This window comes from Brassica napus, chromosome A10 (assembly GCF_020379485.1).
Source record: "Brassica napus cultivar Da-Ae chromosome A10, Da-Ae, whole genome shotgun sequence".
In the NCBI taxonomy this organism is placed as follows: Eukaryota; Viridiplantae; Streptophyta; class Magnoliopsida; order Brassicales; family Brassicaceae; genus Brassica; species Brassica napus.
In genome coordinates, this window is record NC_063443.1 from 7,054,649 (window position 1) to 7,067,730 (window position 13,082).

At 40.1% G+C, this 13,082-nt stretch overlaps 1 protein-coding gene across 1 annotated transcript; it reads right to left on the reverse strand.

Moving 5' to 3' along the window:
• Positions 1-11,475: 11,475 nt before the first annotated feature.
• On the reverse strand, positions 11,476-12,872 carry LOC106402506 (acid phosphatase 1-like). The gene is made up of 3 exons (XM_013843257.3): positions 12,195-12,872; positions 11,911-12,120; positions 11,476-11,822 (listed from the first exon to the last, which is right to left on the reverse strand). Exons 1-3 carry the CDS (start codon positions 12,596-12,598, stop codon positions 11,645-11,647), a joined length of 792 nt encoding a protein of 263 aa, XP_013698711.2. The 5' UTR covers positions 12,599-12,872; the 3' UTR covers positions 11,476-11,644.
• Positions 12,873-13,082: the final 210 nt, after the last annotated feature.

A 13,082-nucleotide genomic window follows, 5' to 3' on the forward strand; every position in this document is an offset into this window, starting at 1 on the left:
ATTAGGTGTTCATTTAATGTCACTCTTTTAATAATCTTAGTAAGGTCGGTGTAATTAAAAAGGGGGCTGAGAAGCGCTTTCAGCTTGATACATAAGCATGTTCCTCAAAGTTGTCACTTAACCAATGCTCTGGGATTAATATATATGAGATTTATACTATATATATTATACCATTTAGATTTAAAAAATACTAAAGTAGACAAATATTTAAGTTTTAAAACTCGCATTGAAAAAGTTTTGAGGAATTACTATTTTAATTTCAAAATTTACATTTAATTTTGAAAAACGATCATAAATTACTAAAAGTATTAAAAGTCTCATATTGAAAATTTGTTATCAATGTTTTAAAATGTTTGTTATACAAATGTAAAATGATCATAAAAAATTATCAATAGGAAACATCATTTAATAAATAGCCATATTAAAATATATTATATATATATGTTAATACCATTTAAATTTTATTATATATTATATAAAATAGATAAAAATGTTTTTATGAATTTATTTACCATAAATGATTGTAAATAAATAACAGTTATCATTTTGATTTATGTGATCGCGACACTTTAATTATATATGTAATAGTTACTGAATTTTTAATTATTCAATATATGTTTTTTATTTCATAATCTATTAAAGAACATAAATAAATAATAGTGTGTAAAAATATTTGTATATATAATATTCATCCCGGGTAAGACGAAGTTCTTAACCTAGTTTTATTTTAAATTAGTATCTTTGGTCTTTTGTTCTCAAACTTTGTGCTAAATGATGTATTTTGTATAGTATATGGCTCATAAAAACCCAACATTTATTGAAAAACAAGAGTTGTAACCTGGAAGTTGATTTTGAGAGGTCTTCACTCCGAACCTGAAGAATAAAGTAACTAAGATGAGTAAATCAAGGATTTTGTAAAACCATTGAGTTGTTGCATATGAGCATATCTGATAAATGTGAAGCAAAATATCAACGCTTTGATAATGTAAATATTGTATTAAGCTTAAGAATAATGTACAATCCTATAGGCCTTATATATACGAGCCTTAGACAATAACTAGTTACAACAGTTTCCTTAAACAGAGGAGATTGAGATCGTGAACGTAATATACGGAGATCACAATCATATCTCTAACATGCCCCCTCAAGATGGAGTGTCCGAAGTAACTCCAATCTTGTCTCGTAGTTGTAAGAATCGCGCGCGGGACAGTGGCTTGGTCAGAGCATCAGCTAGTTGATCAAGGGTATTGACATGAGACACTTTCAAGGCGCCTCTCTGAACTTGACCACGTACGAAGTGATAATCTATGGCAATGTGCTTCATGCGAGAGTGAAAAACAGGATTTGCACAAAGAAAAGTGGCACCAACATTATCACATCGAAGTAGAGGAGATGAGGACAATGGGATACCAAGCTCGGTAAGGAGGTTGCAGATCCATGCCATTTCTGCTGCAGCATTTGCGACAGCACGGTACTCTGCTTCGGTGGAGGAGCGAGCAACGCCATTCTGTTTCTTTGAAGTCCACGATATAGGATGCTGGCCAAGGTAGATGATGTAGGAGTTTGTAGAGACAAAGTCATCAGAATCACCCGCCCAATCTGCATCTGAGTAGCCATGTAGGACCAGTTTGTTTGTCGCTGAGAAGAATATACCATGTGTTGGAGTTCCAGCCAGATACCGTAGTATCCTCTTAGCCGCTTGCCAGTGATCTTCAGTAGGTTTGTGCATGAATTGAGAGAGCTTGTTGACAGCATAAGCAATGTCAAGTCTGGTAAATTGAAGATACTGCAAGCTGCCGATAAGCTGTCTGAACTTTGATGGATCAGAAAGCGGGGTGCCAGAGTGGAGATGTAGTCTCGGAGAAGACGCCATAGGGGTTGTAACTGGCTTGGCATTTGTCATGTCATACTTGTGGAGAAGATCAAGTATATATTTGCGTTGACTGAGGTGAAGTCCTTGTGCTGTGCGATGAGCTTCTACGCCAAGAAAATAATTTAGGTTCTCAGGGTCTTTGACCGAAAACCTCTCAGCAAGCAAGTGAAGAATCCTTTGTATGCCAGTCTTGGTGTTCCCTGTGACCAAGATATCATCAACATATATGAGGAGATAGATAGTTTCTTTACCCCGATGCAGAACAAAGAGTGATGTATCAGCTAGCGAATTTAAGAATCCAAGGCTCAAGAGGAAGTTCCGAAGTTCTGTGTACCAGGCTCGAGGAGCCTGTTTGAGGCCGTAGATCGCTTTCTTTAGTTTACACACATGATCTGGTTTGTCAGTGTCTATGAAGCCTGGAGGTTGCTCCATGTAGACATCATCGGTCAAGGTGCCTTGAAGGAAAGCATTATTAACATCAAGTTGTTGTATTGGCCAAGAGTTGCTGACCGCTATATCAATCACAAGTCTAAGGGTGGTAGCTTTAATGACTGGACTGAAAGTCTCCGTGTAATCGCGACCAAACTCCTGCTTGTAGCCTTTAGCGACCAACCTTGATTTGCAGAGTTTGTGAGTGCCATTTGTGTTGAATTTGTTCTTGTGAAGCCACCTGCAACCAACAATGTTCAGATGAGGCTGTCGGGGAACAAGATCAAAAGTTTGATTGCGAGCAAAGGCATCCATTTCGGTGGACATGGAGGCACGCCAGCGCTTGTCTTTCAGTGCTTGAGCAAGGGTATTTGGTTCTGCAGGGATGAGTGAAGACAGAGCTGCAGCATAGTTGTATTTGAGATTCGGCTTTGTGATCAGATTCTTTCTTCTTGTGAGCATGGGGTGATTGTTGATTTGCGCTGGAGGTGGTGCTGGTGCAGGAACAGATGGCGTAGCACTGACACTACTCGCAGCAGAGGCACTGTTATTTGGAGTGGAGACATAAGATGTAGACGGGACAGTCGTTTCTGTTCCATGAGATGACGCAGTTGCTGGAGGCGTTGGCGTTGTAGCCGTTGCAGACGTGCTAGTAGCATTGGAGCTATTAAGAGTCGATGAAGTTTCCTGTACCTGCAGATGAGAAGCCGAGCTCGATGATTCCGTTTGTTGTACGAGTGGAGGCTGAGGTGTGGGTGTGGGTGTGGGAAGTGGTGTTGGGTTCGGTAGGACAATGGCAGAGGGTTGAGGTGCTGGTAATGGCGGTTCAGGTGGGCTTTGAGAGGGAGGTTGCAGGAGGGATGGTGTTTTGAACGGGAATGTCCGTTCATCAAATCGTACATGTCTAGAGACATAGATTCGACCTGTGTTGGGTTGTAGACAGAGATATCCACTCTGAGAGGGTGAATAACCAATGAAGACACAAGGTGTAGACCTCTCCTCGAGATTATTGGCAGTGTAGGGTCATAACCAGGGGAAGCACATGCATCCATAGACACGAATTTTATTGTAGTTAAGCTGGGTTCCAAAGAGTTTGTGAAAGGGCGAGTCCATCTTAAGGACAGGTGTGGGGAGTCGGTTGATGAGATAGGTTGCTGCAGCAAACGCATAGGTCCAGTATGAGCGAGGCATTGCTGCGTGAGTGAGAAGAGTGAGACCAGTTTCCACTACATGTCTGTGTTTTCTCTCAGAGATACCGTTGTGTTCAGGAGTGTGAGGTGGTGATGTTAAGTGACTGATACCAGCCTCTGCGAGAAGAGATTTTAAGGCCACAAACTCGCCTCCATTGTCGCTATAGAGCGTGCCAATCTTTGTGTTGAAGTGATTCTCAACCAGGGAGTTGAAGGTTTTGAAAGTGTCACGGGTTTGGGACTTTTGTTTCAAGGGGTAGAGCCAAGTGTATCGGCTAAAATGATCAATGAGTACAATATAGTATGTGTATCCATCAACAGAGTGAATTGGAGAGCTCCAGAGATCAGTGTATATGTATTCAAGAGGGCGAGAAGATGTAATGGTGTTTTGATAGAAAGGTAGCTTGTGTGTTTTATTGATAGCACAATCTGAGCATAAAGAGTTTTGAGATACAGATTGCACACAAGGTAATGAAAAACTGGAAACAATAGTCTTAAGAATAGAAGATGAAGGGTGTCCTAGGCGAAAGTGCCAATCAGACAAGGTAATGGGAGGTGTGGTTGAAGCAAAGTAGGACTGAAGGGTAGAGGGTTTGGCTGGCCACTCGTACAACTCATCCTTGGTCGTGCCTTGGATTAACGGAATCCCCGAGCTGAGATCCTTCACCTGAAAGTAAGCAGGGAAAAATTCAACCGAAACTTTGTTACCATTGCATAAACGATAAACAGATATGAGGTTCTTCTTAATATTGGGAACACACAAGACATTCTTAAGCATTAAGTTGCGTGTATGAGAAGGTAGAGATAGAGAGCCGGTATGAGTAATTGACAAACCAGTTCCATCTCCTATGAGAACAGAGTCCTCGCCATTGTAGGCCTGATGAAGCGTCAGGTTGTTGAGATCACTCGTGAGGTGATGTGTAGCTCCAGAGTCCATCAGCCAAGAGTTGTTCGGGTGCTGAGATGCGACCACCATGTTAGCGCGTGGTTGCCATGGACGGAATGGAGATGACGTGTAGCCTGTGTTAAGTTGTTGAGACAGCTGCGGACAACGCTTGGCGCTGTGGCCAAACACACTGCAAATCTGGCATCGGCCTTGGTAGCCTTTGGATGTGCGGTTGTCTTGTTTGTTGTACTGCTGCGACTTGTTGTTGTTCCAGGTCTGGTTGTTGTTGTTGCAAGTCTGGTGGTTCTGTTGCTGGTTAGGACGTGATGTTGCCATGTTTGCCGTGATAGGAGTAGCACTGGGCGCAGGAGGAGTGACCGCAAGTATCTTTGCCTCTCTGTTGATGAGCTTTTCGTGTATCTCCACGATCGACGGTGAGACATCACGACCCTCACTTTGATCAGCCACAGTCTTGTACTCCTCCGGGAGTCCATCAACAATATACTCAATTTTGTCCTCATGATCGAATGGTTTACCTAGCAGCGCAAGTTGATCAAATCAACTGTTGAGACCACGCATGTAGTCGTCAATGGTCTTGTCCCCTTTGGTGTAGTTCTTGAGTTGTAGCCTGAGTTGTTGGATATGTCCTCGGCTTGGGGTAGCGTAGGTAGCATGAAGTGACTTCCATACATCATGAGAAGTCTTTGTGTTGGCAACAAGAGTCTGGATCGTTGGTGAGAGAGTCCCAATGAGACCACTGTAGATGAGACGATCTTGGCGTCTCCATTTGGTGTGGTCGGGATTTGTTGTGGTTGTGTTATCAACAGTAACCGTCTCTTCCGGAGCTTGGAGATATCCATCAACGTAGCCAGCGAGATCATAATCGTCAAGGAGAGCATGGACTTGCATATTCCATGTCATGAAGTTGGTGGTGGTAAGTTTGGTTATATTAACCATATTGACGTTAAGGAGAGATTTAGTAGTGTCAACTACTTCATTTGTTGCAGCCATGGTGGTTTAGCGTAGAGAAGAAGAAGGTTGAGAAGAGAGAAGGGGGGTGGCGGCAGAGAAAAAAATTAGGGTAATCGATATGCTTTTGATACCATGTAAATATTGTATTAAGCTTAAGAATAATGTACAATCCTATAGGCCTTATATATACGAGCCTTAGACAATAACTAGTTACAACAGTTTCCTTAAACAGAGGAGATTGAGATCGTGAACGTAATATATGGAGATCACAATCATATCTCTAACAGATAATACTTGGTATTATATATATCGTAAATGATAAATGTGAAGCAAAGAACAAGTTTAGTTGTCACTTCTTCCACATGAAAAATAGGTTTTTCAACAAATATTTTTTTAAAGAAAATGCACTCATGTCTGGGTTATAATGCTATAAGTATCAAGATTTCACAGTAACAAAAAAAAAAAAAGTATCAAGATTTCTTTGAAAATTTTGGAGGTTTAGAATTCTCTAGTTCTTCCATCTTTTCTGGTAAATTTTCAATTTATTCTACCAAAGAAATCATATATAATACAAGGGATAAAAAAAAACATTGGAAACTGATGGTTTCTTAGCATCCATAGTCTTCTTATAGACAATGACGACAACAAAATGGATGTTTTTTTTTTGAGAAAGAGCTTAACAACAAAATGGATGTTAGTAAGATTTTTTTTCTTTTTGAATTATACAGAGGTATCCTGGCCCCACAGAAATGATCCAGACTAGTTACGTGTTGCCACGTGTCGGTCCTCTGTCTCTGGCGATGCCGAAATGTTAATTCCCCAGTGGCCGGGATTCGAACCCAGGTGGCGGTACTCACAGCTGTAAGAGCATCATTATAGGTGGGACTTGTTTTAGGGCCCTTAACTATTTTATTATTATTATTTTTTGATTAGGGACTAAGGTAAGTGATTTTGCTAAATTAGTTGATTATTGGTGGGACTAATGTTGTCCCTTACTTAATTTAATTTATTATTTTAATTAATAATTAATGAAATATATAAAAGAGAATTTTTAAATAAAACATATAAAAGAAAAATGTAATATTAAAATTGAAAACATAAGAAAATTACATTTTTGAAAGAAAATAAAAACATCATAATAAATAAAATTGAAAACATAAGAAAATGACATTTTTGAAAGAAAATACAAATTATATGTTATTTGTAAGATGTCCAAATTTAGCCCATATATTTTCAATCAAATCATTTTTCAAATGTTGATGGACTTGTCTATTCCGAACGCTCGTTCGACGATCAAGTGTACTCCCGAGAGTTGAAGGCATATTGACGGAAAATGTATCCACATCTCCTTCTTCAAATTCATCAACGTTCTCATCCGTTCTTGATGATCGTTCATCTTCGACAATCATATTATGGAGTATGATACATGCTCTCATAATATTTCATATTTTTTCTTTATCCCATATATTAGATGGATTTCTAACAACGGCAAACCTAGCTTGTAGGACTCCGAAGGCACGCTCGACATCTTTTCGCACAGCTTCTTGGGTTTGAGCAAATAATGAATGCTTCTGACTTTGTGGTAGTCGGATAGATTGAATAAATGTAGCCCATTTCGGATAAATACCATCCGTGAGATAATATGCGAAATGGTATGGATTACCATTAACATAGAAGTTAACTTGTGGCGCTATTCCGTTAATAATGTCATCAAAAACGGGTGATCGATCGAGAATATTAAGATCGTTCATAGTACCTGGAGCTCCAAAAAACGCGTGCCATATCCAGAGGTCATATGAAGCTACCGCCTCGAAGAAAATCGTTGGTTTTCCGGTTCCTCGTGAATACATTCATTTCCAAGCCGTGGGGCAATTCTTCCACTCCCAATGCATACAGTCGATGCTTCCAATCATCCCTAGAAACTCACGTTGTTCTCCACTATAAAGTAGTCTTTGCAGATCCTCCGGTGTGGGACGTCTTAGGTATTCATCACCAAACAAGTCGATTATTCCCGCGGCAAAATTGTGCAAACATCTTCTTGCCGTTGTTTCACCAATTCGGACATATTCGTCAACTGTGTCAGAACCACCACCATACGCCTTTGACGAATTGTTGCGGTACATTTTTGGAGCGGAGTTAAACTCGATCGTCCGGTTGCATCTATTCTGGGCTGAAAATACTCGACTTCTGTAGAGAGACGATGCACAATACGCAAGAATAATTCCTTGTTCATTCGAAACCGTCGCCGGAATAAATTGTGCGGGTATGTTGGAGTTTCGCTAAAATAATCATTCCAGAGCTTCTGATGGCCTTCCTCCCGGTGTCTCTCGATAAAAACTCATTTTTTCACTCTTTTGGTGTGGGATTAAAATCAAAATCTTCAAATAAATCTTCAAAAACGTCATCTAATTCATCATCATCATCTTTGTGGTAATGATAATGGGAAGAAGAAGCCATTGACAATTTTTAAAAAAGGGAAAAAATGTTTCGAAATTTAAGAGAAGATGAGACTTTGCACATTTGTAATGAGAGAAGAAATCTCAATACTTATTTATATGATAAAGAAGAAGTCTCTACAAATCTCCCGTGATTGAATTATTTCTCTTTAGTACAACTTGTGACTTATTGGTAGGAAGCAAAATAAACATGTGCTTTGGATCATGTGACTTATTGGTACAAAGGAACTCAACTTGTGACTTATGGTTATAAATGAAATAACCATGTGTAGAAAAATCTTGATTATTATGGTTACATCTTGTAAAAGAAATTATATGTCATTGTTCGGACACTCAAGCAAGTTCTCAAATATATATTTAGGTGAATGTTGAGAACAAAAGCGTCATGTGATATGCGCTTAGAAGCTGCGAACACATTCGTCTAAATTAGGAGAAAGAAAGAGGTTCCTTAACGGAATCAGTACATTGAAACAATCATACATTAGACTAACATAACCACCAAGCCTATTACCACAACAAGAACAACTATGCCTATTACAAAGCACTCAAACCCATTGATCATACATGATTTCTCCTTAGCCATATCACCCACCATCTTCTCTAGGTTTCGTAGCTTCTCCTCAGTGTCATAGTCAGTTAAAAGGGTTAGGCTTTCTACCTTTTCAGCCAGCTGAAACACGTGTATATCTCTGGCTATCATCTCATCCATCACCGCCTCATCCCACCATTTGAAAATATGGCAATCGCCGTCGTCTTTGTTCGCATAAGTGTAATATCTTCTCCCTGTTTAACATACGCAAAAACTCGCTAAGCACATACACAAACTAGCACAATCCTTTTTTCACAGGCTAAGTACTTAAGCAACTACAATAGCACATACCTTGATCATTCCTAGTGTTAGACGTTGCAAGCAGTGGGTGAGCACCACAATAGCAGACCTGCGGGAAACCAAACTCAACCTCCGGTTGCGGAGGGTAGTGAACCTGCGAACTACGTTCCAAGCTTAACTCAGCTTGGTCGCGTCGTATGAGATCCTCTGTCTCGCTGTAGTCACTGTCGTCATTGTTTCCAAATAAAGCTCGTCTTCTAAAGGCTGTGAGTAGCTGTAACGTCCCATTTTTCACTTAACCTGCAAATATTGTCGAGCCAGGTTAGAAACATAAAGGCATACTAGTTAGAAACATAGAAATATACACATAAACAATAACACAAACATTGAAAGAAAATGATTCATTTAACGAAACCGGAACTACATAGAGCAAACACAAACATAGAGCAAACTAAAAATTAAAGTGACGACATACAAGAACATCTTCTTCTAATTTTTTTCAGAATAACTCGGCTAGGAGCTTATTCTTCGCAGTTTCTTCCCTCTCAGTCAATGGAAAAGGCTTGGTAAGGAGAGTGTCTAGTATTGCTAGCCTCGACAGTCTCTCCTTCCTCACCAAATCGTCCTTCTTCATTTCCCAAACTGTTGCAATCTCAGCCACGAACTTCCCCTTACCCGTATTTCTTTTAGCCTTAGCAGCCTTGACACCTTCGGGCCTGCTCTCAACATCAACGAAACCTTCGTTGGTAGAAGTTTGGGAATCTGTCTGCACATTCTTCCTCTTCGAAACGCCACCAGCTTTGGGTGTGTTAAGGCTGAGCCACTTCTGTTCAAACCTCAACACACACCAAGCATGTTCAAGTGTGAACTTGTGCTCTTGATCAGAGAAGAAAATTTCATGCGCCTTGTTCAGAACGTCTGTGTCAGACTCACCACTGCTAATTTGTCGCTGAGCTGCCGAGTATGCGCCACAGAACTTGTTAACGTCATCATTGATTCTGTGCCACCTCTTCTTGCAACAACCGTGCTCTCTCACACCATCCTCTCTTCCATGAACACTCTCTGCATAATACTTAGCAACCCCTCCAGAAGGTCCCCGACCTCTGCTCATTTGCAACAATCGAATCCTTCGAAGTGTTGAGCCACACACTGATCAGTACCTCATCATCTGCAGGGCTCCACTTGCGTCTTACAGCACGGGCAGCTTGTGCATCTACTGGTGCGTCTTGAGATTGTTGAGAACTGAAAGTCGGAAAAGTATCGGATTCTGAAAAGTTGACACTAGAATGAAAACTTCCATAAGGGAAGTTTTCATGATAAACGCTTCCTTGTTGATTGTGAAGCAGTCCTACGTAGCTAGCGGACTGACTAGGAAGATTGCTTGGATCCATAGAAGAGAGAAAGATAAGAGATAGAATGGAGAAAGAGTTATGAGATAGAAGAGTTAAGAGATAAGAGATTTTATAGGCTGAAGTGAAGAATAGAAACTCATAATGGTGAACTCCCAACAAGAAATGTCAAATCCTAACTTATTACACCAAAAAAAAGCTATCAACTTTCGTAACAACATCATTAATGTAATTGGATTTCGTTTAAAACATACTGTATACAATGTAACTAAGCAGAAAAACAAGTCAGTGTCTTTAATATACAACTACCACAGACCACTTGAAATTAGTATTGAAATTTTAAATCGTAACAACATCAGTAGTATTGAATTTTTTTTAAAATAAAACAAGAGACAACTTGAAAGATGAAGTATAGAAGCTACTTTTATTATTATATGAACTATTAAGTAAACGATTTCACAAATATGATCTATGAACTATGGCTAGGCGGAGACGCAAAACCAGTTATAGGATCCAAAGCATCGAAACTAAACTATCAAACAGTTCTTTCATGTTGCTAAAATCAGTTACTGGTTTGTTATACATATGTTCTCGAACCATACAAATACGGAGGCTAGTTTTTGTTCTCAAACAATCAAACAAGCTACAACCAAACTCAACGGTTCAATCTAAACGAAACAATCAAACAAGCTACAATGAAAACAATGGTTCAGTCTATACGAAACAATCAAACAAGCTACAACGACTACAATGGTTCAATTTATACGAAACAATCAATCAAGCTACAACGAAAACAATCACACAATCCAACCATTTAAATCTTTAAAAATCTATATGAAACTATGAAACATTTCCGAACCCTAGAATCTGTACAATTGTTCTCGAACAACATAGAATCTATACCACAGACTACTCGCATGCAAAATACAAAACCCTAAAATTTTCAATTTCAGATGGGAGTTGAAGAAAATACCTTGGTAACGGCTGTGGATTGAGCTCGGGTCGAGTTTCAGAGGATTTGGGGAAGATGAGACCGTTCGTACAAGACCGGAAGCGAACGGAAGTCGATGGAGCTCGGGATCTCGATCTGGGGATCAAACGCCAACGGAAGCTGCGACCTCTCGTTTTGGTGAGTTGGGCTTTCGATTGAGGAGACACGCCGACTGAAACTCCGGTGAAAGAGAGATCGATCTTTCGATCTGAGGAGATCAGATTTTCGCCATCGAGATTTCGTATTTCGATTTCTGTTTGAGAATGAGATTGACGCGAAGACACCGACAAAGACGACGATTTGATCTCCCAATCCCGAGCTGACACGTTGCCTCACGGGACGAGCCCGCAATCCCTTATTTTAGGCCCGTTCCACTCATTTTCTTTTCTTTTTGATTTATTTTCGACCCAAACATATAAAGGGACGGACCTTAAGGGACAACGATGTTGATGCCCTAAGCCCTTTACCACTAGAGTTAGAAGCTCCGGTTTTTAGTAAGATTTATGTCAACTCTATACCATATTATTATTATCCAAAGAAGCGTTTCTGAAACATAGCATTCTGTCATTAGTACATTTAATAGCTGACAAATTACAAGCGGGAGGCAAACAAAATAACAACATTTTCATTATCTCTGGTATCTACACGGTGCTCTCTTGTCTTCACTCTTCAGGGGATATAATACATTGGATTAGGGAGTTTGAAAGATCGTTGAGAAATGGAGGAACCCAACAAATCACTCCACTGATCACCTGAATTGCCTCTAATCCTATATCCCTCTTTCACCATCTCATCCCTCTTCTCAGATTTGTACAGCGTCGCCATTTTGTGCTGTTCATCTGGAGATCTACAAGGCCAAAGAAAGATCTAAGAGTACACACAAAAAGATCGCAATGGGGGAAATAAACAACAAAAACTCTCTGTTTCCGACATACCTGAGAATAAGCTTGTCCCAGTTCTGGAAACCAGCATTGATGAGGTTTTCAACAGTGACAAGCCTGTGGGTCTCTTTCCTGCCTGTAAGCAAGAAAATCTTGTAACCCAAATCAATCACTCTTTGGTAAAGCTTCAAGCTTGGTGCTATGGGTGGTGCCACTCCTCTCTCTACCCACTTATCAAACTCCGAGTGATCAAAAAGCTCAAGCCTGCAATCCGAAAGCAAACAAGATTGAGAAACCAAAAAAAAAGAAAAAGAAAGGGTGAAGGAGGAGACGTGTACCCGAAGGCATGGTCAATGTAATAGGGAAGGTTGGACAAGAGAGTCTCGTCGATGTCGAAAACCCAAATATCTTTGCCGTCGCCGGAGAACTCGACGCTGCTCGCGAAGATCGAAGCCTCTTCAGAGACTCTCTCCAGATCGGTGGCGTAACCTCTACCCATCACGTAGTCCTTCACGTAATCCGCGCACTCCGCCGGAATCGTGCTCCACGGCGCGAGATTGTTGGTCTCCGCCGCGAATCTCCAGCTCGTGCAGTATAAATTGACCTCCTCGCCGTCGACTTTCTTGTGTTCCGACGGGTACTGGAGAATCGACGGCTTCGGCAACAGGGAAGTTTCGTCGGAACACGCGGAGGAGGAGAAGAAGGAAACTAGTACAAGGAAAATCACGCATATCTTCTTCATCGAATCGATCAAACAACACGAAATCAAATTGGGTCTTTTTGAATGGAATGAAGATTTCGGAGAAATTGAGAAAAATCTGAATCCACCAAATAAGGGTTTTATCGAAAAAGGAAAATATAAAGTAATCTGCCAAAGGAATCAGAAGAACAAAATCGAAATCCAAAGAAAAGGGAATGAATGTAAAGGATTTGATAAATCGAATAGCGTAGGGAAGAAGAAACCTTCGATGGAGAAATAACAAATAATCGAATCTATTATAAAGCTGAGGAAGGAAAATGGCAAGTTAGCAACAACAAAAAAAATGGCAACTACGACGGGAGTAGCCCGGTGACGTGTATGAAATGTCAATTTAAAAGATAAATAATACGTTGTGTAATCAACGACCAGTTGTGGACCCCACTTAACCCATATGTGGTTTTTATTGAACAACAAAAGTTTGTTATTTGATTGTGGTCGTATAATTAAAATGTTTGTTACTTTTTCT

What these genes read in the sequence shown, in the direction of transcription:
- LOC106402506 (XM_013843257.3), bottom strand. Translation starts at nt 12,598, where the DNA reads ATGAAGAAGATATGCGTGATTTTCCTTGTACTAGTTTCCTTCTTCTCC. An exon ending in TACATTGACCATGCCTTCGG is followed by an intron (nt 12,121 to 12,194) that starts GTACACGTCTCC and finishes TTCGGATTGCAG; the next exon opens with GCTTGAGCTTTTTGATCACT. An exon ending in TGGGACAAGCTTATTCTCAG is followed by an intron (nt 11,823 to 11,910) that starts GTATGTCGGAAA and finishes TTGGCCTTGTAG; the next exon opens with ATCTCCAGATGAACAGCACA.